This window comes from Brienomyrus brachyistius, chromosome 18 (genome assembly GCF_023856365.1).
Source record: "Brienomyrus brachyistius isolate T26 chromosome 18, BBRACH_0.4, whole genome shotgun sequence".
Classification (NCBI taxonomy): domain Eukaryota; kingdom Metazoa; phylum Chordata; class Actinopteri; order Osteoglossiformes; family Mormyridae; genus Brienomyrus; species Brienomyrus brachyistius.
Genome location: NC_064550.1, coordinates 1,095,292 through 1,116,459, shown reverse-complemented (window position 1 = coordinate 1,116,459; position 21,168 = coordinate 1,095,292). Strand labels below are relative to the sequence as shown.

The 21,168-nt window shown below is 50.7% G+C and overlaps 3 protein-coding genes across 12 annotated transcripts; 2 read left to right on the top strand and 1 right to left on the bottom strand.

Moving 5' to 3' along the window:
• The first annotated feature begins 125 nt into the window (after nt 1-125).
• On the top strand, nt 126-6,245 carry pip4k2ca (phosphatidylinositol-5-phosphate 4-kinase, type II, gamma a). The gene is made up of 10 exons (XM_048983935.1): nt 126-419; nt 957-1,054; nt 2,173-2,269; nt 3,267-3,416; nt 3,548-3,694; nt 3,855-3,893; nt 3,993-4,106; nt 4,472-4,736; nt 4,913-5,016; nt 5,118-6,245. Exons 1-10 carry the CDS (start codon nt 258-260, stop codon nt 5,196-5,198), a joined length of 1,257 nt encoding a protein of 418 aa, XP_048839892.1. The 5' UTR covers nt 126-257; the 3' UTR covers nt 5,199-6,245.
• Nucleotides 6,246-6,372: 127 nt separating this feature from the next.
• On the top strand, nt 6,373-11,752 carry gpr182 (G protein-coupled receptor 182). Its single transcript, XM_048983936.1, has 2 exons — nt 6,373-7,974; nt 10,295-11,752. The coding sequence occupies exon 2, from the start codon at nt 10,295-10,297 to the stop codon at nt 11,369-11,371; it is 1,077 nt and encodes a 358-aa protein (XP_048839893.1). The 5' UTR covers nt 6,373-7,974; the 3' UTR covers nt 11,372-11,752.
• Nucleotides 11,753-12,612: 860 nt separating this feature from the next.
• Nucleotides 12,613-20,036, bottom strand: LOC125713095 (zinc finger and BTB domain-containing protein 39). Of its 10 annotated transcripts, none has more exons than XR_007383473.1 (5): nt 19,935-20,036; nt 16,717-18,214; nt 13,661-16,508; nt 13,571-13,615; nt 12,613-13,300 (listed from the first exon to the last, which is right to left on the bottom strand). XR_007383473.1 is itself a non-coding variant. In XM_048983926.1 (3 exons), the coding sequence occupies exons 2-3, from the start codon at nt 18,187-18,189 to the stop codon at nt 15,582-15,584; spliced, it is 2,400 nt and encodes a 799-aa protein (XP_048839883.1). In that variant the 5' UTR covers nt 18,190-18,214; nt 19,935-20,036; the 3' UTR covers nt 12,613-15,581. The 10 variants fall into 10 exon arrangements, 1 of the variants encoding a protein (XP_048839883.1); XR_007383474.1 differs by having other exon boundaries at nt 12,613-13,255; XR_007383472.1 differs by having other exon boundaries at nt 12,613-13,390; nt 13,571-16,508.
• Nucleotides 20,037-21,168: the final 1,132 nt, after the last annotated feature.

Sequence of the window (21,168 nt, the reverse complement as noted above, 5' to 3'; positions counted from 1 at the left end):
TTACGATCCGCGAGTCGCACCTGCTGCCCACCTGGCCGTGCGGAGAACACGTGACCGATCATGTGACTTTACACGGAAATCTAGAAGGTTCAGTTGGATTTCATTGCGGGAGTGTCAGGAGGCGGGGCCTGTGGAAGGGGGCGGCGCGGCGCCCTCCGGAAGCTCCTCCACGGACGGACGGCGCTCCAGCAGATCCTTTGATTGTCCCGGAAGCGGACGGTGAAAGCTCCCGGTCCCGGTTTCTGTCCGGCTCCGCCATGGCGTCCCACGGAAACCTGGGCGCCGTTTCGAGCCCTATGGTTATACTAGCTCCGAAGACCAAGACGAAGAAGAAGCATTTCGTGCAGCAGAAGGTGAAGGTGCTGCGGGCCAGCAGCGACCCGGTGATCGGCGTTTTCATGTGGGGAGTGAACCACTCGGTACGCGGTGAGACCTCTCCGGAGTGCTCCGGCGATCGCATCCGCGGTCACAAGGCCGCTTTAAGGTCTAAGTCTCATGCCGTTTTACTCCTGGAGTAACGCACAGATCGTGAATATCATGCGCTGGGTGGGTGCGGATAGTCACGGAGTAATCAGGTTATGCCGCTAAAATGCGGCACTGCAGGGGGGCGGATCGCGAATTCTTGGGGGCGGGGGGGGCACAGCAGAGTTATTCCAGTACAGGTCTGAACGTAGCACCAAACGGAGTCATGGGGATGGCGGTCTTGTAGTATGTGCATGTAAATGGGTATGACTGTGAGAAATGCAGGCATGTTTAGTGACTCCCTTTGTGTGTGTGATCGTGCTGGCCGTACCCGCCTGTGCCCCACCGGCTGCTGGCCGTACCCGCCTGTGCCCCACCGGCTGCTGGCCGTACCCGCCTGTGCCCCACCGGCTGCTGGCCGTACCCGCCTGTGCCCCACCGGCTGCTGGCCGTACCCGCCTGTGACCCACCTGTGACCCGCCTCCTATCCGCAGATCAGCGAGCTGAACCAGGTCCCTGTACCAGTCATGCTGCTTCCGGATGACTTCAAAGCCAACACCAAGATCAAAGTTAACAACCACCTCTTCAACAAGTAAAGTCAGCTCTCGTCTGCATGGCTTTCTTTAAAGTGTTTTTGTTTGAGTTTTGTTCCACTTCTTCCAAGCCAGATCTGTGTCTGGCGTCGTTATTTCATCTGTTGTTTCTGGGGTGTTGCAGGTGTTACATAGGCATGTTTGTCAGTAGCCAGTCAGTGTTGTACACAGAGGTTTCCTCGCCCGCTCACAGCCTCCAGCCGTGGGAATTTGTGGTTGTCAAAGAAGCACATGTTCCTGTGAGGTTATCATCCCTGGTCCTCCTTCAAAATAGAGCTTCGATTCAGAGACTTGCTGGCTCACTGATGCTGCGTAGTTCTGCGGGAGCAGATGGAAATGGCACAGCCTGTGGGTGTTGTGTTCCTGCCAGGGCGTGTGTGTGTGTGGGGGGGGGGGTAAGGTTTATGTTTATTTCCTGTTTTTCCATTCCCCCCCCCTTTCCCGTGCTTGTGGTGTGGATTTCCACGATCTCATAATCTTTTCAGGAATCTGAGGCTTGCTTTAAAATTTGCTAGTTTAAATGAAAGGCAGGGTTGGGGGGGGGGGGGCAATGGAAAGGGGTGGGGAAGTGTAGCAACAGGATGGCGGCTCCCCAGTGCGGTGGCGTCTCACGGGTGTCTTACCTGTGCGCTTTGAGCAGGACGGGTATGTGGAGGTGAATCAGCAGCTTTCCCCTGGTGTGTGTCTGTGCGTGTACGTGTGTGTGTACATGTGTGTCTGTGTGTGTGTATACGAGCGGGTATACCTATCCTAATGGGGACACAATGTCCCCATAACGTGATAAATATATGTTTTTTTTTCCCTTATGGGGACCAGTTAAGGGAAAACTCTATTTTATAAAAATCAGTGACTGCTATGAAAACACTAAAAATGCAAAAACTCCTATATTTTGCTTGGTTACTTATGGTTATGGTTAGAGCAGGGTGGGGGTTAAGGTTGTCATAGTTAGCGTTAGCATTTTTCCCATAGAAGTGAATGAGCGGGCCCCATAAGGATAGGTGTACCCTACGTGCATGTGTGTGTGTACATGTGTGTGTGTGCGTGTGTATGGCAGAATAGGAACATTGTCCCATTGCGTTTGGTTTTCCTAAGAGCTGCTCTCCTTCTTTTTTCGCAGAGAGAACCTTCCAGGCCATTTTAAGTTTAAGGAATACTGCCCCCAGGTGTTCCGGAACCTCCGGGAGCGTTTCGGCATCGAGGATCTCGATTACCAGGTGAATATGACGCACGTCCCACGGTCTGTTAGGCTGGCTGGTGTTTAAAGGTTACGCACCTGTGAATCTGCCGGACATCGTGTGTGTGCCAGCGGACTCCCTGCATCACAGACAGTGTCAGCCTGCTGCCTTTCCGCTCTGCTTTTTAAAACCTCCGTTAGCTTCAGTTGCTTCCCTGGTCACTTCAGAGAGCAGCAGCGGACACCCCCTTCGGGGGAAACAGTACCTGGGGGGGGTTCCAGCAGGATGACCACGCCCTACTCAGCCAGATCCGCTCTCTGCGTGCTGTTCTTCATGCCGGCCTGCGTCCTCACCATGGCGCTCGAATCCAAATGGGCCACAGATAAGCGGCGTGTCCCTGTAGACCTCCAGGCAGCCTATTTTTACCAGCTCATTATTTCGGGCTGTTTTTAAAACCTGCCGCTTAATTGACCCTATTTATACAGCAGCTGCTGTTTCAGCGCCGGGCTTGCCAGGTCGGGCACAACGGGGTTTTGGCACCAGGAGGCCTGCCGAGTCGGAAAACGGTTGTGACGTCAGGGAGGCCTGCCGAGTCGGAAGACGGTTATGGCGCCGGGTCACGATGCGGTCACGATATCAGGAGGGCCGGCCGAATCGGGACTCTGTTTTGGCACCAGGAGGCCTGCCGAGTCGGAAAACGGTTGTGACGTCAGGGAGGCCTGCCGAGTCGGAAGACGGTTATGGCGCCGGGTCAGGATGCGGTCACGATATCAGGAGGGCCGGCCGAATCAGGACTCTGTTTTGGCACCAGGAGGCCTGCCGAGTCGGAAAACGGTTGTGACGTCAGGGAGGCCTGCCGAGTCGGAAGACGGTTATGGCGCCGGGTCAGGATGCGGTCACGATATCAGGAGGGCCGGCCGAATCAGGACTCTGTTTTGGTATCAGGAGGTCCTGCCGGGTCGGGATGCAGATACGGCATCAGGACGTGGTCTCGGCATCACCCATCTCTCGCGTCTTTTTTTCCCCGCTTCATCAGGTGTCTGTGACCCGCAGCCCTCCCGTCCGGGGGGGTGACGGCCCCGGAGAGGGACTGCTGCTTACCTCCTACGACGGCACTCTGGTCATCAAGCAGATCTCCAGCGAGGATGTGGAGGACATGCACAACATCCTGTCTGAGTACCACCAGGTAGGATGTGGCATCCTCGGGGGCGGGATCTGAACCAGCTGGAACCAATAGATGTGCGTCCTCACAGGGACACAGACCGTGTGCAGACAGGGTCCCTGAGGCCACCTTTGTCTCTCCCCCCCCCACCCCAGCACATAGTGAAATGTCACGGCAGCACACTGCTGCCTCAGTTCCTGGGAATGTACCGCGTGACTGTGGAGAGTGAGGAAACCTACTTCATGGTCATGAGGAACATGTTTAGCCACAGACTGGTCGTCCACAGGAAGTACGACCTCAAGGTGAGGTGTGGGCTGGTGGGTCGGGTCGCACCTGCTTCTGTGGCCAATAGAGGGCAGTCTCTGCTGCAGCATGAGCACGGAGCTGTGGACGCTGCCGAGAGACATTCTTCCTTAAGTGGATCACGCTGATGTGTTTACGGGAAATGTCGTGCTTCCACAGGGGTCCCTCGTCTCCCGTGAAGCCAGCGAGAAAGAGAAGGTAAGAGGATCTCCTTAAGAGGCCTGCATCAGCGAGATGGTGAGTGATACCTGCTGGAGATGGTAACCCTAACCCTACTTGATGTTGCTTCCGCTCCAGGTGAAGGAGTTGCCCACCTACAAGGATGTGGACTTCAGGAATGACATGCAGAAGGTGCATGTGAGCGAGGAGCAGAAGGAGAAGTTCATGGAGAAGCTGAATAGAGATGTGGAGGTGCGTGGAAGATCTCCATTCTGGCTTTATTTTATAGTCAGAAAGTCTCTTTGAGACCCATTGTCCCTCCTGAGATGTTTCAGAAACTAAATAGCTAGCAAATAGAGTGAGAAGGACCATAGCTAGCTAGATGGTTCGCAGAACATGCTGCTTCAGCATCTCCTAAATAAGGAGTGGGTTGAGGTAATATTTATGTAGTAGCTGTTATTGGCCAGTGGGGGCCTCCTAAATCTTGTGTACCTCATGCAGATGTGTGGGTTGGGTGGTGGTAAACTCCATGGCTGGGTTTTGGCAGTTGTATTTGCTGTTGTTCTGGTACCAAACACATCAGCTCACAAACCTTTCATGCTGGACGGCTCTTGCAGTTCTTGGTTAAGCTGAAGATCATGGACTACAGCCTGCTGCTGGGCATCCACGACGTGGGGAGGGCGGAGCGGGAGGAGGAGGAGCTAGAGGAGCCGTGCATGGAGGAGGAGGCGGAGCCTGAGAACGGGCTGACTACTGTCCCCACGGCCGGCTCTTACGGCACATCCCCCGAGGGCATCGCCGGCTACCTAAATTCCTGTAAGCCCCTCGGTCCAGGAGAGTTTGATCCCTACATCGACGTCTATGCCTTGAAGAGTGTCCCCGGTGAGTGTGCAGAACATGCCAGAAAGCACTGTGAGAACGCCTCCATTATCTCTCCCCTACTACTGTAAATGGTCTGTTTTAGTGAGAAGCCTGTTTCAGGGCCCAAGGACAGTTTGTGAGGCCAGACAGGAAGCAGACAGCGCCATGGTAACACAGTACTTCCCATCTCTCTCCAGGAGCCCCTCAGAGGGAGGTCTACTTCATGGGCCTCATCGACGTGCTGACGCAGTACAACGCCAAGAAAAAGGCAGCTCACGCGGCCAAGACCGTCAAACACGGCGTGAGTGCCCCCTCTCCCGCCGGAGGACTGCTCAGTGGACTGATAGAGCTATAGCACCCTCTAGCTCAGTGGTCTGATGCAGACCGTCTGCTTCATTCCAGGCTGGTGCAGAGATCTCCACCGTGCACCCCGAGCAGTACGCCAAGCGCTTCCGGGAATTCATCGCCAACATCTTTGCGTGACGCGCCGAACCCTACGGCTGTGGGCCAGCTTCACACTAAAAGACTCTGCTGTTTATTTTATCCGTTCCATTCTCTATACGTAGTTTTTATTCCCTGTCTTATGTATTTCTTCAAAGGACAAACATCCAAAGAATAGCTACCCCCACCTCAGCAGTCCCGTTTCTGTTGCCGTAATCGTCTCCGAGGGCGTGAGGGACTGGCATACAGACAGAGCTGCTTGTCTGACTCGAGCATGTCTGTCACCCTGGTGATGTGAAACACAGTGTCACAGCTGGGTGACAGATAGAGGCGGGACTCACCGTAGCAGTAGGGACCAATGGCTAGGTTTACCACTTCATAAACACCCCCCTTAAGAATGCAGATGGCACTGGTGAGAACCCCCCCCCCCCCCAATAATTCAGCCCCAGGACAGCCCAAAGTGTGCTTTGTGAAATTAGTTTTTAAGGCACTCAGAGTATTTAATATTTTTTAAAAAGCCAATACACTACATTTACGCTTCTTAGCTGGTTATGGCTAATATATATTTTTAAAGTTTTCTGGATTGAGTCTATTTTGCACAGTTTTCTGAATGCGTGGCACGCTTTCTCTCCAACTGTCCATTCCAATAGGGTCTGATTTCACGTACAGATAATAGTCAGTTTTGTCCGCTCTGGTATTTGCCCTTATCTCCCTTTGGGGGTATTTTTCCTTTTTAGAGAGACTTACTTCCTACGCTAGATTCCAGGAACATAACATGAGGGTTATAGTGGTTGATACCTGGCCCGTCGTTAGCCCTTGACGAGAGGACGATCTGAAGGCACCGCATTAAGGTCCCTCGAAGTTTTGGGATTGAAAGGTAAGCAGAAAAGTGGGAAGTGTGTGCTTCCTCGCAGAGGAGCGCGAGCCGCCCTCAGGAAGTGGCTGCCCTCACATCCTGTTCGGGACAATGGCGGCGGTCGCAGCGGTGCCCCTCTCCGTGCAGTGCCAAATTTTTGTCCTGTTCTCCATGTCCCCAGTTTCTAAAAAAAAAAAAAACAAAAACACAATAAAGTTGTGCATCAATGATAAGCTTGTGATCACTGTCCGCACAGTGCCGTCGTCGCTGGGAACATGGGTGACGTCGGCTGAGGATCTGGGAAGTGTTTTAAACACGTCACCGCTACATCCCGGAGATCCAGACGTAACTATGCGGGGCTTTTCAGACAGCTGGTGTACGGCTAAGACAGGGGCTGTGTTGGAGACTGCCCCCTACCGACGGGCAATGGAACGGCAGGAAAAGTAGGAAGCGCAACATCACCTTAGTGCGGGGGAAGGCAACCCTGATCCTGCAGTGCCAGTATCCTGCAGGTCTTCTGTCCTACCTGATGAGTTACTATCTGCCTGAGATCAGGTGTGGTTCCTCAGAGACCAGGTAGGATGGGAAAACCTGCTGGATACCAGCACTTCAGGATCGGGTTGCCTACTCCTGGTTTACTGATTTTGAAGAGCTGAACACTGGCTGCCCTGCTCCTGTACAGATGAGGTGGGGCAAGCTGGATGCTGTGCCTGATGGATGAGGAGACGGGCCAGGGGTCAGGGAGGTGGCTCCCTTTGCCGGGAGCCCTAATTGTGATGACGGATCCCTTCCTGTTTCTCCTGAATGCCACAGTGCTGCTTCTAACAAAGGATGGAAAAACACGGCTCAATCCCGGACGAGCAACCGCGAGAATGTGCTGACAGGCGAGGAGGGCCCATGGGCTGTGTGCGGGGGCTCGCCCATGCCCTCAGGACCTCGGGGAGGGTGGGTGTGTCACACCCAAACTGGGCAGAAAGCCCAGTCGTCGTCCTGGGTCATGAGAGCAGAGTGACGGCCGCCTCGGTCCGCTCTGGAGGGGAGGTCAACCCCTTTATTTTGAGGGTGCACTCCCGCCTTCATTCCTTCCTCTGATGCTCCTTAATCACAGAGCTTCCTGGCAGCAGAGCCCGAGGCCCCAGCGTTTGTATCTGCACTATATCACAGCCGGGAGAGTGTTTTTCCACAGCGTTGAAGTGCTGATGTCAGTTATTCGCCAGCCAGCCGCTGTATCCGTTTGTTCCCGACCGCTCGATTGGCTTCATGTGAAAATATTCACACCCTACGGCTAAATAGTGCTTCTCCTTGTCTTTTTTACTTGTCTGGCAGCTGGCATTATGTCATAAGTGAATGATTTACCCTGGAGAGGCCAATCTGCGTGGATTATGCTGAATATGTCATCTACACTCGCAAAGATGTAAACGGGGGCCGGTTTGTCGTTTCTGAGGCACCCCTTCCGATGTCAGGAAATATCAGAAGAGGGTAACTAGCTAGCTAGTTAGCAGAACATGCAACTTCAGCATCTAAGTAAGGATGGTGTTCGTTTAATATATTTAGTATAATGAGTTTTGGCCAATAGGCCACACAAACATGCGGTTTGAATGGTTGCAAGTGATGCCACTGAGTGTAGACGTGGTTAAATCACGCAGTTGGACTTTCGGCCTCCGGCAAGGCTGCAATGATGTCCTTGGAACGAATCACACGGAAAATGATGAGCCTGAAAGTCAGGCCTTATCACATGGGCCACAGGGGGTTAGCACAAGGCCGCTGCACCTCCTCCAGGATGTCCTGTTAGTCCCGCAGGTCACGGGGGGATCAGGGCTTGGCTGAATTTGCCAGTGTGGGACAGCCAGCTGAGTCCAGATTGTCTAGGATACCGCGCTCAGACAGGTCTCTGCACGCTCAAGCCAGCATTCCCAGCGTCCCGCCTCTCACTGGTCACCCAGGATCTGCAGAATCTCCAAGGTACCGTACCGTTGGGTCAAGCCTGTCGAGCTGTGGGCGAGGGACCACTCCCACAATGGAGGGCTCCTCTGAGTTTTCTTACAAATGATGTGCGTTTAGATGTTATTCTGATGGATCAGGTAGGTCACCGAGCCGATGGATTTTCTAGAATCATAGGCTAAATGGACACAGCGGGAAGCTGTGTAGAAACAGAAGGAAGGAAAAAGCAAATATGGTGACATTCAGGGTCCTGTTTCATGGCTTTAGAGAGGAATGGGCGATTATCTTGTGTGTGTGTGTGTGTGTGTGTGTGTGCCCGGTGATGGACTGTCATCCTGTTTGGGATGTCCCCTGTGCTGCATGGGACAAGCTTCATGGCACAAAAGCTTGGAAGCCGCTCTCGAACCAGAGAGTGACTCGCCGACGGTCTGGTAAAATCTTGCATGGTCCCTAAACATCAGTGCAAGCCTAAGGAGATAAATGTACATCTAAAGTAATCGTAATTAAAATGTCGTGAAGGTTTCGTAGTTTTATGAAATGCAAATCCATATTCAGAGTAGCAAATATGCACCTGTGCCATATTTCACAAGTTTATAATGTTCAGGTTGTGATTATGAATCACAGTTCATGCATTTACAACTTCAGTACTACATTTATAAATTACTAGCTATCTGGGGAAAGTTATGTTGCCAGTGCCCAGTAGGTTTGTCAGATTCTGATGAGTGAACTGAGGGGGCGAGGCTGAAAGCGGAAACTAGAGGCTACAATGGACAAGTACAATATATGAACAATATATGATTATAATGATTTGTTAAAATGAAAAGTGCAACAAATTAATGCTTGGAAAGACAAAAAAATCAGAAATTGAATCAATTGGCTACAACTTTAAATAAAAATAATTCTAAACAACTGATTGTAATGGTCAAAAACTATCGCTTTGCAAATTTACTCCTTATGGCCATGACGGACGTTAGCTAGCATTCAGAACATAATCTGACACGTGTTACGTGAACTCCAATCTTTCCTGTTTCCGTTTCGGTGTCCAGCTTAGCACAATAAACACAAAATAAAGTCATTGAGCCCGGCCCAAACCTAACCGCATGAAAAATTTTCCCCGAGCCCGGCCTTAGTCTGCTGATGGGCTCAGTCCCTCGGACTTTGGGTGAGTGACTTTCATTCACACACTGGGAAATGCCCAGTTAGCCAGTGACAACAATTCAACACATGACTTTTCTGCAATAGCACGAAAGGCAAAGAATATAGTACAGGGACCGTGTGTGAGTGTGGTACAACAAAGTGGTAGGTAACACTTTACTTAAGGCTATGTTTTTAGTAATTTATAAACACAGATAGAATAGATAGAATAGATAGATAGATAGATAGATAGATAGATAGATAGATAGATAGATAGATAGATAGATAGATAAGATAGATAAGATAGATAGATAGATAGAACTTTATTAATCCCTCGGGAAGGTTCCTCTGGGAAATTCTAGTTTCCAGCAGCAGTACACCAGCATATTACAAGTTATAAAAATACAATAAAAAATACAATATAAGAGGAGGAATTTATTATAACACATTCATATTGCATGATAATGCATTCATATGCATTATATATTATAGCCATGTTTTTATGCATTATGACTGCCTTATGAAGCTCTCATCTATAACGCACTATAGAATCCTTTATAGTGCAGTACAAGGCATCCTTAATGCTTATGCTGACCATTATAATGCATTTTTAAGGTATTTCTAGTGTATTATAGATGAGAGCATTATAAAGCATTCATAATGCTTATTCCTTTTGATACATATTTGATAATGCTTTACATTAACTGCACTTTCATAATGCTTTTATATTGCATTCATAAAATGTTCAGTGCACCTTCATAATGTATTCATTACACATTCATAAACATCATGTATGTATACCTTAACATCCTAACATCCATTAACAGCTGTAATATACATTAATAAACATTACATGATTATACAATTATAATGTTTGTTATATAATGTTTGTTATTAATGTATAATATAAAGCTGTTAGGGAATGTTAAGATGTACTTGCATGCTACTTATGAATGTTCTATGAATGCATTATGAAGGTGCACTTAATGTAAAGCGTTACCAAATATTTGGTATGTTTATAATGCTTTATGAAAGCATCATTATTTGTTATAATTGTGTTTATAAATTACTAAAACCATGGCTTTAAGTAAAGTGTTTCCGAGTGGTACAGCATCAGTGTGTGATGCTCTGAGCCACTCATTTGGCCTCAGTATTCAGCGTCCGGCCCCCCATCCACCCCATTAAGAGCTTCCTTCTTGCCCTGCAGATGGTGGACGACACCCACAACATCACATCCGACCATGATAACTACACGCACTGGTTCATGTACGAATGCACCCTGGACCTGGACTATAGCTCCAGACGTGTGTTCCTCTTCCTGATGCACCTGCTCTTCTTCATGGTGGGTTTGGTGGAGAACTGCCTGGTTGTGTGGGTGAACTGGAAGCGCAGGAAGTCCTGCAGCCGCGTGCTGTTCTGCGTGCTCAACGTCAGCATATCCGACCTCATGGTGGTGCTGGTCATGCCCTTCTACATGCTTGAGGTCACCATAGACAAAGTGTGGCTGTGGGGCCACTTTCTCTGCAAGTTCACACATCTCGTCTACGCGGTGAACTTCTACAGCAGCACCTTCTTTGTGGCTTGCATGACACTCGAGCGCTACCTGTCATTGTCCCAGCCGGAGTCCACCAGCTGGGGCCTTCCCGAGCGCCACCGCAGGGCACTGATGTGTGGGGGCCTGTGGGCCCTCGCCTTTCTGCTGGCCCTCATCGAGAACGTGCATGTGGACCTGCTGGAGTTTGAGGAACCTGGCTGCTTCCTGTTCCCTGATTACAGCTATACCATGTGGTTCAACACCCTGAGCTGCGTTGCCCTCCTCTTCCAGTTCGTGGGACCTGCAGTCATCATTATCACATGCAATGTGCTGATCGCTCGCACTGTAGGCACCGTGGCCAACGTGGAGGGCCGGCGCGATGTGTGGCTGGTGCATGTGTACTCGCTGGTGTTCGTGGTGTGCTGGCTGCCGTACCACCTCGTCGTGATGCTCATAATGGTGGATGACATGGCTCCACACCTCTTCAGCTGCAACACGGTGGACATCATTTACTTCTCCTACAGCATCACAGAATGCCTGTCGTTATTCCACTGCGTCGCCAACCCCATCCTCTACAACTTCCTCAGCAAGGGCTTCCAGGAAATGCTCATCAACACGTTGCTGCAGCGCCTGTCCAGCAGGGCACCCAACGCTCAGGGCTGCACTGACGCCGACCGCACCAAGCGGCCGCCAAAAGAGGGCCGCCGGGGCAGCACCAGCAGCACCAGTCACTCAGATGTGGGCCCTTAAAGAGCAAAGATGGGGGAGACGGCCCACCGAGGCACAGACCGGAGTAGACACGACATCAATCACACCTCCCCCATGTTCGTGCTCACTCTCTCACCTAGTCTTGGAAAAACGGACCCACCGCCAATAGAGGGGAGGGCTGCTCCCCCAGCACACGAAACCGTCACACAGGACTGCAAAGGAAAGGACAGTGACAGCCACACCACATACCCCAGTATGAAGGCAGGCGTGTATGAACCAGGCTGGGTATCTCTGCTGATATGAATGGCTGCTTAATTTCTACCCTTGGAACTACTGGCGTTACACATTCTTAGCATTTTATTTACGTGTAGCCAAGTGAATCCTGCAATCCATGTAAGTCGAATTAAAAAAACTTCCAGTCTTCCAGTGAGTGAGGTTTTTATTCATATGCACCAATATCAGGGTTTCCAGTTTTGGAGTGAGATTTTCACTGTACTCACACACACAGATTTACATGTAACAGTTTCTTGTAAACAGTCTGTAGGGTTTGCAAACTACCCCAATGCAGCTAACGTTTATTTTGGAATAATATACATTTGCCATAAGATGTCTTGTGTGAGCGTGAGAGTTGGCAACCCTGACCAGTACATTAAATGAAGAAAATCTGGTTTGTAATAAGTCCTGCTGGCATTGCTGCACATTGCTGTCATTTCTGGGCCTCAGACTAGACATGGCATCTAGGCAGCCAATCAGCTTTCTGCAAACCAGGAGGGTGGATCTGTTTCTGCCCCCCCCCCCACCTCAGACATTTCAGTTAGCTAGTCGAGTGTGTAGCTGTTTGGCAGAACATGTCTTGCAATGCTCTTATTTAATATTTACTGTAGTGACCATTTGTGTCCAATATACACATGCGTGGTTTGATTGGCGGCGAATGCTGCTGCTGTATGATAGTACCTTGAAAATGTTTCTTCACCAATCAAGTTAAGCTCCTTAGTTTGGCCACCAGAGACCTCACACGCTTCCAGCTGCTTATCCTGTGAGTGGGAGGTCATATGATCCAGAGGTACAATTGGAGGAAACCACGAGGATAAAGCTACTGCTTCGCGGACGACGTTGGAAGGTCACAGGTTAGATCGTTCAGGGGAAACCAGGGCCGGCTGTCCTGCTCCGCAGCAGTCCGGTCTAAGGGCATTTCTCACAGATAACACATACCCAATAACAAGCTGCCCCTTTACGCTTACATAAAGCTACTGTCAGCATTAATCAAATAATTCAACAATGGCTGCTGTTACTCTGTTTTATTAATGGAACAAACACAAAACTGAAGCATGAATTCAAGGACCAACATGACGTGTTATAACAGTGTCAATAAAAAACACAGTATAAATACAATAAATAGACGGTAAAACCTTGACCTACTTTATGAAATAAGGCAGATTCTGACAAAAAGGGGAACCGTTGTCAGATGGGGGAGGGGCGGTCCTTTAATACCTTAGAGACCCATACCTCATTCCAACAGATTTACAAGAACAGCATTATTGTGACATTTCATCGACGTACATGCATCTCCACAGACATTTTAAGGCTTTAAGTGTAAAAGAAAAAAAACCCACTAGATGTGATGACACCAAGCCAACTGCTACTTGGCTCCATGTCACCGCATCACTGCTTCTGAGGTGAGTGCTGACTTAAAGGGAGCCTGATTCAGGACACAGAGATGGTAGGGAGCAGGGCATTGCATTCTGCAAAGCAGCACAGTGCCTTCATCAGAAACACTTTCGAAACATTTGAAAATAACCACACAATGCATGACTCAGCAGTAGAGGAGTGGAGCCACGGTGGACGCAGGTGGCCTTACAGAGCTACTGCATGGAGCCGTACCTCAGCTATAGGGCATGCTCACAGAGCTACTGCATGGAGCCATGCCTCAGCTATAGGGCATGCTCACAGAGGTACTGCATGGAGCCATGCCTCAGCTATAGCACATGCTCACAGAGCTACTGCATGGAGCCATGCCTCAGGTATAGGGTATGCTCACAGAGCTACTCCATGGAGCCATGCCTCAGCTATAGGGCATGCTCACAGAGCTACTGCATGGAGTCATGCCTCAGCTATAGCGCATGCTCACAGAGCTACTTCATGGAGCCATGCCTCAGCTATAGCGCATGCTCACAGAGCTACTCCATGGAGCCATGCCTCAGGTATAGCGCATGTTCACAGAGCTACTGCATGGAGCCATACCTCAGCTATAGCGCATGCTCACAGAGCTACTGCATGGAGCCATACCTCAGCTATAGCGCATGCTCACAGAGCTACTGCATGGAGCTATACCTCAGCTATAGCGCATGCTCACAGAGCTACTGCATTGAGCCATGCCTCAGGTATAGGGTATGCTCACAGAGCAACTCCATGGAGCCATGCCTCAGGTATAGGGTATGCTCACAGAGCTACTCCATGGAGCCATGCCTCAGCTATAGGGCATGCTCACAGAGCTACTGCATGGAGTTATGCCTCAGCTATAGCGCATGCTCACAGAGCTACTTCATGGAGCCATGCCTCAGCTATAGCGCATGCTCACAGAGCTACTTCATGGAGCCATGCCTCAGCTATAGCGCATGCTCACAGAGCTACTCCATGGAGCCATGCCTCAGGTATAGCGCATGTTCACAGAGCTACTGCATGGAGCCATGCCTCAGCTATAGCGCATGCTCACAGAGCTACTGCATGGAGCCATGCCTCAGCTATAGCACATGCTCACAGAGCTACTGCATGGAGCCATGCCTCAGGTATAGGGCATGCTCACAGAGCTACTGCATGGAGCCATACCTCAACTATAGCGCATGCTCACAGAGCTACTGTATGGGGCGGTACCTCAGCTACAGCTCATCCCCACAGAGCTGCGGTAGCTCAGTTACAGCTCATCCTCAAAGAGCTGCCATACGGGGCGGTTGCTCAGCTACAGCACATCCTCACAGAGCTGTTGCCTGGCATGGTACCTCAGCTATAGCTCATTCTCACAGAGCATCAAGCCTGATTAAGGAGGTGGCAAGATGCCATTTCAGAAAGGCCAAGCCACTCCTCCCCAATATGGGTCAACACCATCAGCCGTCAACCATCTAAATCGGACCGCTTGCCCATGGAACTTTAGCAAACAACACAGTGCACTGCTTACATTGAAAAAGGTGTGTTTCACTCAATATATAAACAACAACAAATAAAACTTTGCTCCCACTTGTATTACCACTGTGGTGTGAGGGGTTCGGACAGGGACACAGTATCATCATGTTACACACGTATCTATCGTGTTACATGCATGTCCTGCTGAGAGAGCCCACGCCACAACATCCAATAGCACCTTTCTCCTCATTTACTGGCTTGTAAGATTTCTGACAAGCTCCTACTTTATTCAAATCAACATGAAATGTATACATATACACTTTAATATCAAACTAAGACATTCAAAGCTTGTAGAACTTTATTTCAATATTGGATCTCTTAAGCAGAACTTTGCTACTGTAAGTTAGGACAGGATTATGCTTGTTTTAAAGCATAGCGGTAGTAGGACCAAGTCAAGCTGTCGGATACACAACACCATAAATATTAATCTATCAATTCTAATTTAGAAGTGTCACATCTCTACAGCTACAGTAAGGAAATAGTATTTTTCTTTTTAGAAAACAATAGATAAATCAATAAACCTTAAAAAATTTTGAAGTTAAAAATGTAGTTAAAATTAATTTGGTGGATAAAAATGTCTACATGTGGAAACACTTTCTTGACAGAGGAGACTGTAGGAAATGTTTTTGCAAGGCACCATGGGAAGTGCCCACAGGAGCACCTAAGCAGTAACCATGATGCAGTCTTCTCCTCCACAATAAGGCACGCAACAACCAAGCTCAACCTCCTTAGCCTAGAGAGCAGAGCAGCAGACTTGACTTCCAGTTGGGCATCACTAATCTGGGAGCATAGCTCTCCAGTCACCGCTTTCAATATCATCTCACACCAATCTCGGACATGTGCTGCCACCAAGGGGTGAAGCAAAACCTCTTTAAATGAATTTCACTTACTTAATATCTATGTTCCTGACATTTCTCACGTTTTCATTTGTCTCCTTCAAAAATCTCATAAACACAGACAGCTTCAGCATCTTTTAGAAATCCAGTCCTTAGCAGGTTAAGGAGAGTAACAGCCAATCAGACGCCGAGGCCAGAGAAACAGCAAGTCAGTGGTCCAGGCCACGGGGCACAGCCAATCAGCTGTCCAGGCCAGAGAGGGGCTCTTTGGAGTGGTCATTGTACATGAAGGTCTGTTCGATGTTGAAGTCCGGTGGCAGATTGTCCTTGTGCTGTTCCATGTGGGACGAGACGAGCTTGAGGGTGGAAAAGTAGAGTCCGCAGACCGTGCAGCGGTACATGAGGGCGCCAGCGTGTGTCTTCAGGTGGCAGATCATGGTAGAGCGTCCCCGGAAGAAGCGCAGGCAAACCTTGCACTGGTAGGGCTTCTCACCTGTGTGGATGCGCAGGTGGTACGTAAACTCACCCGAGTGGGCGAAGCGTTTGCCGCAGAACCGGCAGCGGTACCACTTAACCCGTGGCGCGGTGCCCCCCGATGGCCCACCAGGGCTACCATCTGGGAGGAGTCCTACCGGGAAGCTGGGGAGGGAGCCCGCCAGTGGCTTGTCGGGGGGCCCCGGGCCCATGGGCTGCCCGAAGCCCACGGCCACTAGTCTGCCCAAGCTTCCAGCATCCAGCGACGAGGATGATGAGCAAGATGAGGGGTAGTCCAGGGCCTGCTCTGCCTTGCGCTTACCCTGCCAGGACTGGCTGCTCGGCTGCTCGCCTGTATGTAAGCTCAAATGGTACTGGAAAGCAGAGGTGGAGGTGAAGGTCTGAGAGCACAAGAAGCAGCGCAGATCCTCCAGGGCATCGGCCCCAGGCACATGGCAGTCCCCGAGCTCCCTGTCTGCAGCTGTACCATCCTCACCGTGTTCTACCATGTGTCTCTCCAGCAGGGGGCGCTCCAGGAAGCAGCAGGCACAGCAGGGGCAGGTATAGATGGGCAGGGAGAGGTGCGTGAGGGTATGCCACAGCAGGGTGCACAGGGAAGTCTGTGTCAGGTGGCACACGGCACAGCGAAGTGACGACACACACACGTGGACGAGGAGGTGCTCCCTCACGGCCTGCGGGCAACAAGACAGACCACGCTGCAGACTGCGAGACGTGCGTTGGACACACAATTTGATGGAATGAGCACTAGCATATCACTGTCAAATAATCTAACCTTTCCAGTGCCAAAACAATCTACCAAGACAATCTGAGACGACTGACCAAGCTGACAGAACAACAGAGGCACCCAGATCACCTCCCGCATGCAAGCACACCACTCACCTGGAAGTCCTTAGTCAGCTGCTTGGAGCAGACTGCACATTGCAGTTCCCCACCCGGTCCCTGGGAGGCACTGTTGAACTGGTTAGGCTGAGGCAGGGGGATTCCAGCAAGGGCCTGCCGTCGGTGCCGGTTCAGCTTGGCTGGACTGCAGAACTGCAGGTGACACATGTCACAGGAGAAGAGTGGGACCCCCACGTGCGAGAGGGCGTGCGAGATGCGGGCAGCACGGGACACTGGAGTGGCACCACAGAGTCGGCATGCGCCTGAATCCGACATGTGGGTCTCTGCATGTGCCGTGACAGCGCTCACTTCCGCGGGCAGCGCCTTCCCGCAGGCTCCGCATGCCACCGGGCCCTCCACGGGGCCACGAGTGCCCACCCCCAAGCCAGCGCCATTTTCCAGGCACACCAAGTCCTCCTCCTCGACCTCATCTTCCTCAGCGTAGTTCTCGTCATCGCTCAGCTCAATGATCTCCTCTGACAGCCTCCCCCAGCGGTCGCCGGCCTCCGAGCCATCCCCCTGGCGACGTACCCGCTCCGAGTCCTCGTCATCCTCAAACAGCACGTCATTCTCCTCGGAGGCGTCGGCGCCGCCGCACTCCACCGCGCTGACCTGCAGGCCATCCAGCGGGTCGCCACATGACGACGAGGGGGCGCAGGCCTCCACCGGCAGCTGAGCCGAGGAGTCGGGGTAAGAGACACTAAGCGGCGCAGATGGCACCCGGGACTCCCCTCCACGCCGCCCCCCCGTGCCATCGCCCTCCTCAGCCTGCTCCACCTTCACATCCTTGGCTGGCCCGTTCACGGTGTCCGCCACCTCAGCCACTGGCCGCTGCTCCGGCACCTTCTCCTCGGACATGTGGCCGTACTCCACAAAGAACTCCTCGTTTTCCGCTTTGGGGGCCTGAGGAGGAGGAATGGGGGCCCCGTGGCCCCGGCCCGCTCTGGAGGCACCATCCCGGGACTGGGAGGACGGTGTGGCAGAAGGGCCAGCAGATGAAGACAGTGACGATGAGGAGGAGGCTGCCGAGGAAGAGCACACGGAGGTGGGGGCGGTGCGCTGGTCGAGGTCCGGCTTGGCGGGACCCTTGCCGGGGTTAGAGCTCTGCAGGTCAGGGAAGGTGGCGTGACAGGCCAAGACCAGCTGCTGCACGCCCAGCCTCTCAGCGAGCTCATACAGCACTCCCACGTCGATCAGGTCTGTCAGGATCTCCGCTGTGTAAATGAAGGTCAGCACCTTCTCAAAGTTCGCTGGAGACACGAAGTCCAGGGTGAAGGTGGAAGAGGCACCGCCCCCGCCAGAGAACAGGCCACGGAAATAGGTGCCGGCGCAGGCCAGGACAGCACGGTGAGCTGGGAATGAGCGCCCCCCGACCTGCAGCACCACGTCACACAGGCAGCGGGAAAGCCGGCAGCGGTTGAGCTCTGCGAGGAGACCAGCGGCATGGCCCGTCCCCTGCAGCCGGATCCTCATCCCCAGTAGCCCGTCTCACCACAGCCTGACAAAGAAAAGCACAGGAAAGCCTCTCATCAGGAACTGTGGGTCGCAGCAGGATGACGACTGATACGTGCATGCACAGCACTGTGAACGTTCATGTGCTCCTGACAGAAACAGCTAACATCTGGCAAGCACCTCTACTGACAGAAGCCCGCGTTCGGTCAGCTCTGCCCTCTTCCACAGGCTCCACATGCATGGCTCACATAGCAACTTCCAACAGAACCTTTCAAAAGCCATGATTCTTGTCATCCAGGCAAAACCAACTTGTAATGATCGATGACCAGATATTTCCTGATCTAGAGTCGCTTATTTTAACACAGGGAAGACCAGAACATATCTATCGAAATACACTGCTGAACTCCTTAGCATCTCGCAGCATGACCACGGTTTCGATCAGTCAAAATGCTCTCATGTTACGGCCATCTTTCTCTCCCTATAAGTGCTCACGTCAGGTCCTTTGTGCTGCCTTTCAGAGTTGTTAATGGGGCAGCACCTACCTACACTTATGAGCTGCTCATTGTCACCAAAAGCTGCCTGTTGATCCTTCCACTGTGTGAAAATAAGTCTTTGAAATAGACATGCTTCACGCGTGGTTCCTCAGTGGTGGAACTAGCTATCCAACTGCCAAGTCCCTCACAACCTTCCAAGAACATCCAAAGAGCCATTTCCTCCAAGAACAACTGAACTAACCGCAGCTTATCAAGGTCCCTCCCAGCACTCTGTCTCAGTTGATCCGTTCCATTGAATATTTTCACTTGCTACTACATGCTGCTGAGCTTTTAATTTTAACTACATAGAGTACAACTGCACTTTTCTCTAAATTCTTGAAATTTTATTTACTTGTTAAAGATAGTGGGCAGCTCTGACAGCTTAAATTGGTAAAAACAAGCAGTCCTATCCTAAAGCAGAGTAAAAACACCTCTCACAAAAACTACTGAAGTTTGAGTACCTTTTAACAAGCTACTCTGAGTAGTGAGTATTGTGTTTTTTTTCCCTTATTGTAATTTACAAATGTTGCTGCTGTATTTTGCACTTAGAGTTCTTCAGATTTTGCTTCTAACTATTATACAGCACCTTTTTCTCGTATGATCTTGTTATTGTTACTGGTTATTCATTGGAAACTCAAATCTGTAAGCGTGGACAAAAAGCATCCAATAAATAAACTGCTGTACAGAGGCAGTGTGTAGAGAGATTCATGTGAGATGCTTAATGTAAAAGTGCCATAGGGACATGCAGATATGGAGGGAGAGGATGGATTCTAGACAGACAACGGGCGGCGAGTACGGGGGGGGGTGTAAACCTATGCCAGTTAAAGCTGACGAAGTTTAAACTCCGAAGTTACATTACCTTACGAGCTTTAATAAACCAGCCAGAAAAGGCTCATGATCCGCGGCCCTCTGGCTCCGCCGGACCGGGCCAAACGATTGAGATGCATCTCCCTACCCCTACGAAGCGACCCGTTTCCGTCTTTGGGCACCGCACGCAGCCAAGTTGCACAGCGACACCGACCCGAAGTGGGACGGAGCACAGGCTCCGTCGCCAGCCGGACGGCGGGGTAACGGCACAGTGGAGGTGCCGGTTAATTGCCCCGCTAACGAGCAACAAAAGAAACTACAAGCAGCCGGTTAGTGCATTTCTACGGCATCGAGAGCTATTTCCTGGAAGGTATCAGCACGTCTTTCAGACACTGGCGGCGGTAAAGCGGCCGAGCGGCTATTCACCCAGCAGAAGATGAGCTTTTCAGCTGCTTTTATGCTCCGTCCTTTCGCCTCAGTCAACATCAATGAAAGTCCTGTTGGGTCTGACGCTGGCAAACGACGCACGCAGCGGAGCGTACGAAGCGAGAAAGAGAGGCGATCAGTGAAAACAAGCTCATGTGCCAGCGGCTGCTGCCTAGCGGTGGGAGGAATTACGACATTTAATGTATATTTACATGTACTGTCCGCGCTGAGAGGTCGTTATTTTTGTACAATATGCAAGTAACATCTTTGCATAATACTGGATTATAATATAGTTACATCCATATTAGCTGTTTTACCGTATCATCCAGGGTAGTGTTTCACGAAGCAGGATTTCTCAGTTAGCTGGGTAATGATCGTCTAATAAGAGTTTAGGAAAAAGAGCAATGGCGGCACTGTTGCCTTACACCTCTGGGACCAAGATTCGAGTCTCCGCCTGGGTTTCATGCGTGTGGAGTTTGCATATTCTCCCCATGTCGTAGTGGGGTTTCCCCCCACAGTCCAAAGACATGCTGAGGCTAATTGGAGTTCCTAAATTGCCCGTAGGAGTGCATGCGTGCGTGAATGGTGTGTGAGTGTGGCCGGCGATGGGCTGGCCCCCAGTCCTGGGTTGTTCCCCGCCATGTGCCCGTGGCTTCCTGAATAGGCTCCGAATCCCCCCGCGACCCAGAAGGATAAGCGGTTTGGAAAATGAATGTATGGAAAAGGAGCATTCCAATGGGCAATCATGATCTCCAGCTTAAGTTAGAACAGATATGTGTTGTGAAATCACATGTTGTGTTTTGCTTGTCTAAAAGAACCGGTTAAGTAAATTTGTCGATACCAATTTCCATTGCGAACAGAGCTGGCTGTGTTCTGTATGTTGTGGCTTTGGGGTTGGTTTTTATCGTTTAAGCGTTTTAGACAACATGTTCGCAAATTTCTTAAGGTACTGAAGATTTTACCAGGCTGACTGTTCGTTTTCATTTCAAACGCTAAAACCTGTTTACGTGATTGGTTTTAATTTTAATTAGACCTGAGGCGGTTGATATACGTTAACAACACTTGGACATGACCAATAGTTGAATAAAGATTAGATTTTAATAAGCATCCAGTTTGAATTGAATTGAGCTTCTCATCACTACAAGTAGGATACATTAACTCCAGTGTTTGATTTTACCCAATGCTGTCCTTTACTATCCTGTGGAATATTGCATCCCGTTGTGACACTGTTTTT

Excerpts from the sequence above, each read along its gene's own strand:
- pip4k2ca (XM_048983935.1), top strand. The coding sequence starts at position 258 with ATGGCGTCCCACGGAAACCTGGGCGCCGTTTCGAGCCCTATGGTTATA. Across the intron at positions 4,737-4,912 it reads TGCCTTGAAGAGTGTCCCCG|GAGCCCCTCAGAGGGAGGTC; the intron begins GTGAGTGTGCAG and ends ATCTCTCTCCAG. Across the intron at positions 5,017-5,117 it reads CCAAGACCGTCAAACACGGC|GCTGGTGCAGAGATCTCCAC; the intron begins GTGAGTGCCCCC and ends GCTTCATTCCAG.
- gpr182 (XM_048983936.1), top strand. The coding sequence starts at position 10,295 with ATGGTGGACGACACCCACAACATCACATCCGACCATGATAACTACACG.
- LOC125713095 (XM_048983926.1), bottom strand. The coding sequence starts at position 18,189 with ATGAGGATCCGGCTGCAGGGGACGGGCCATGCCGCTGGTCTCCTCGCA. Across the intron at positions 16,509-16,716 it reads AGCTGACTAAGGACTTCCAG|GCCGTGAGGGAGCACCTCCT; the intron begins GTGAGTGGTGTG and ends TGTTGCCCGCAG.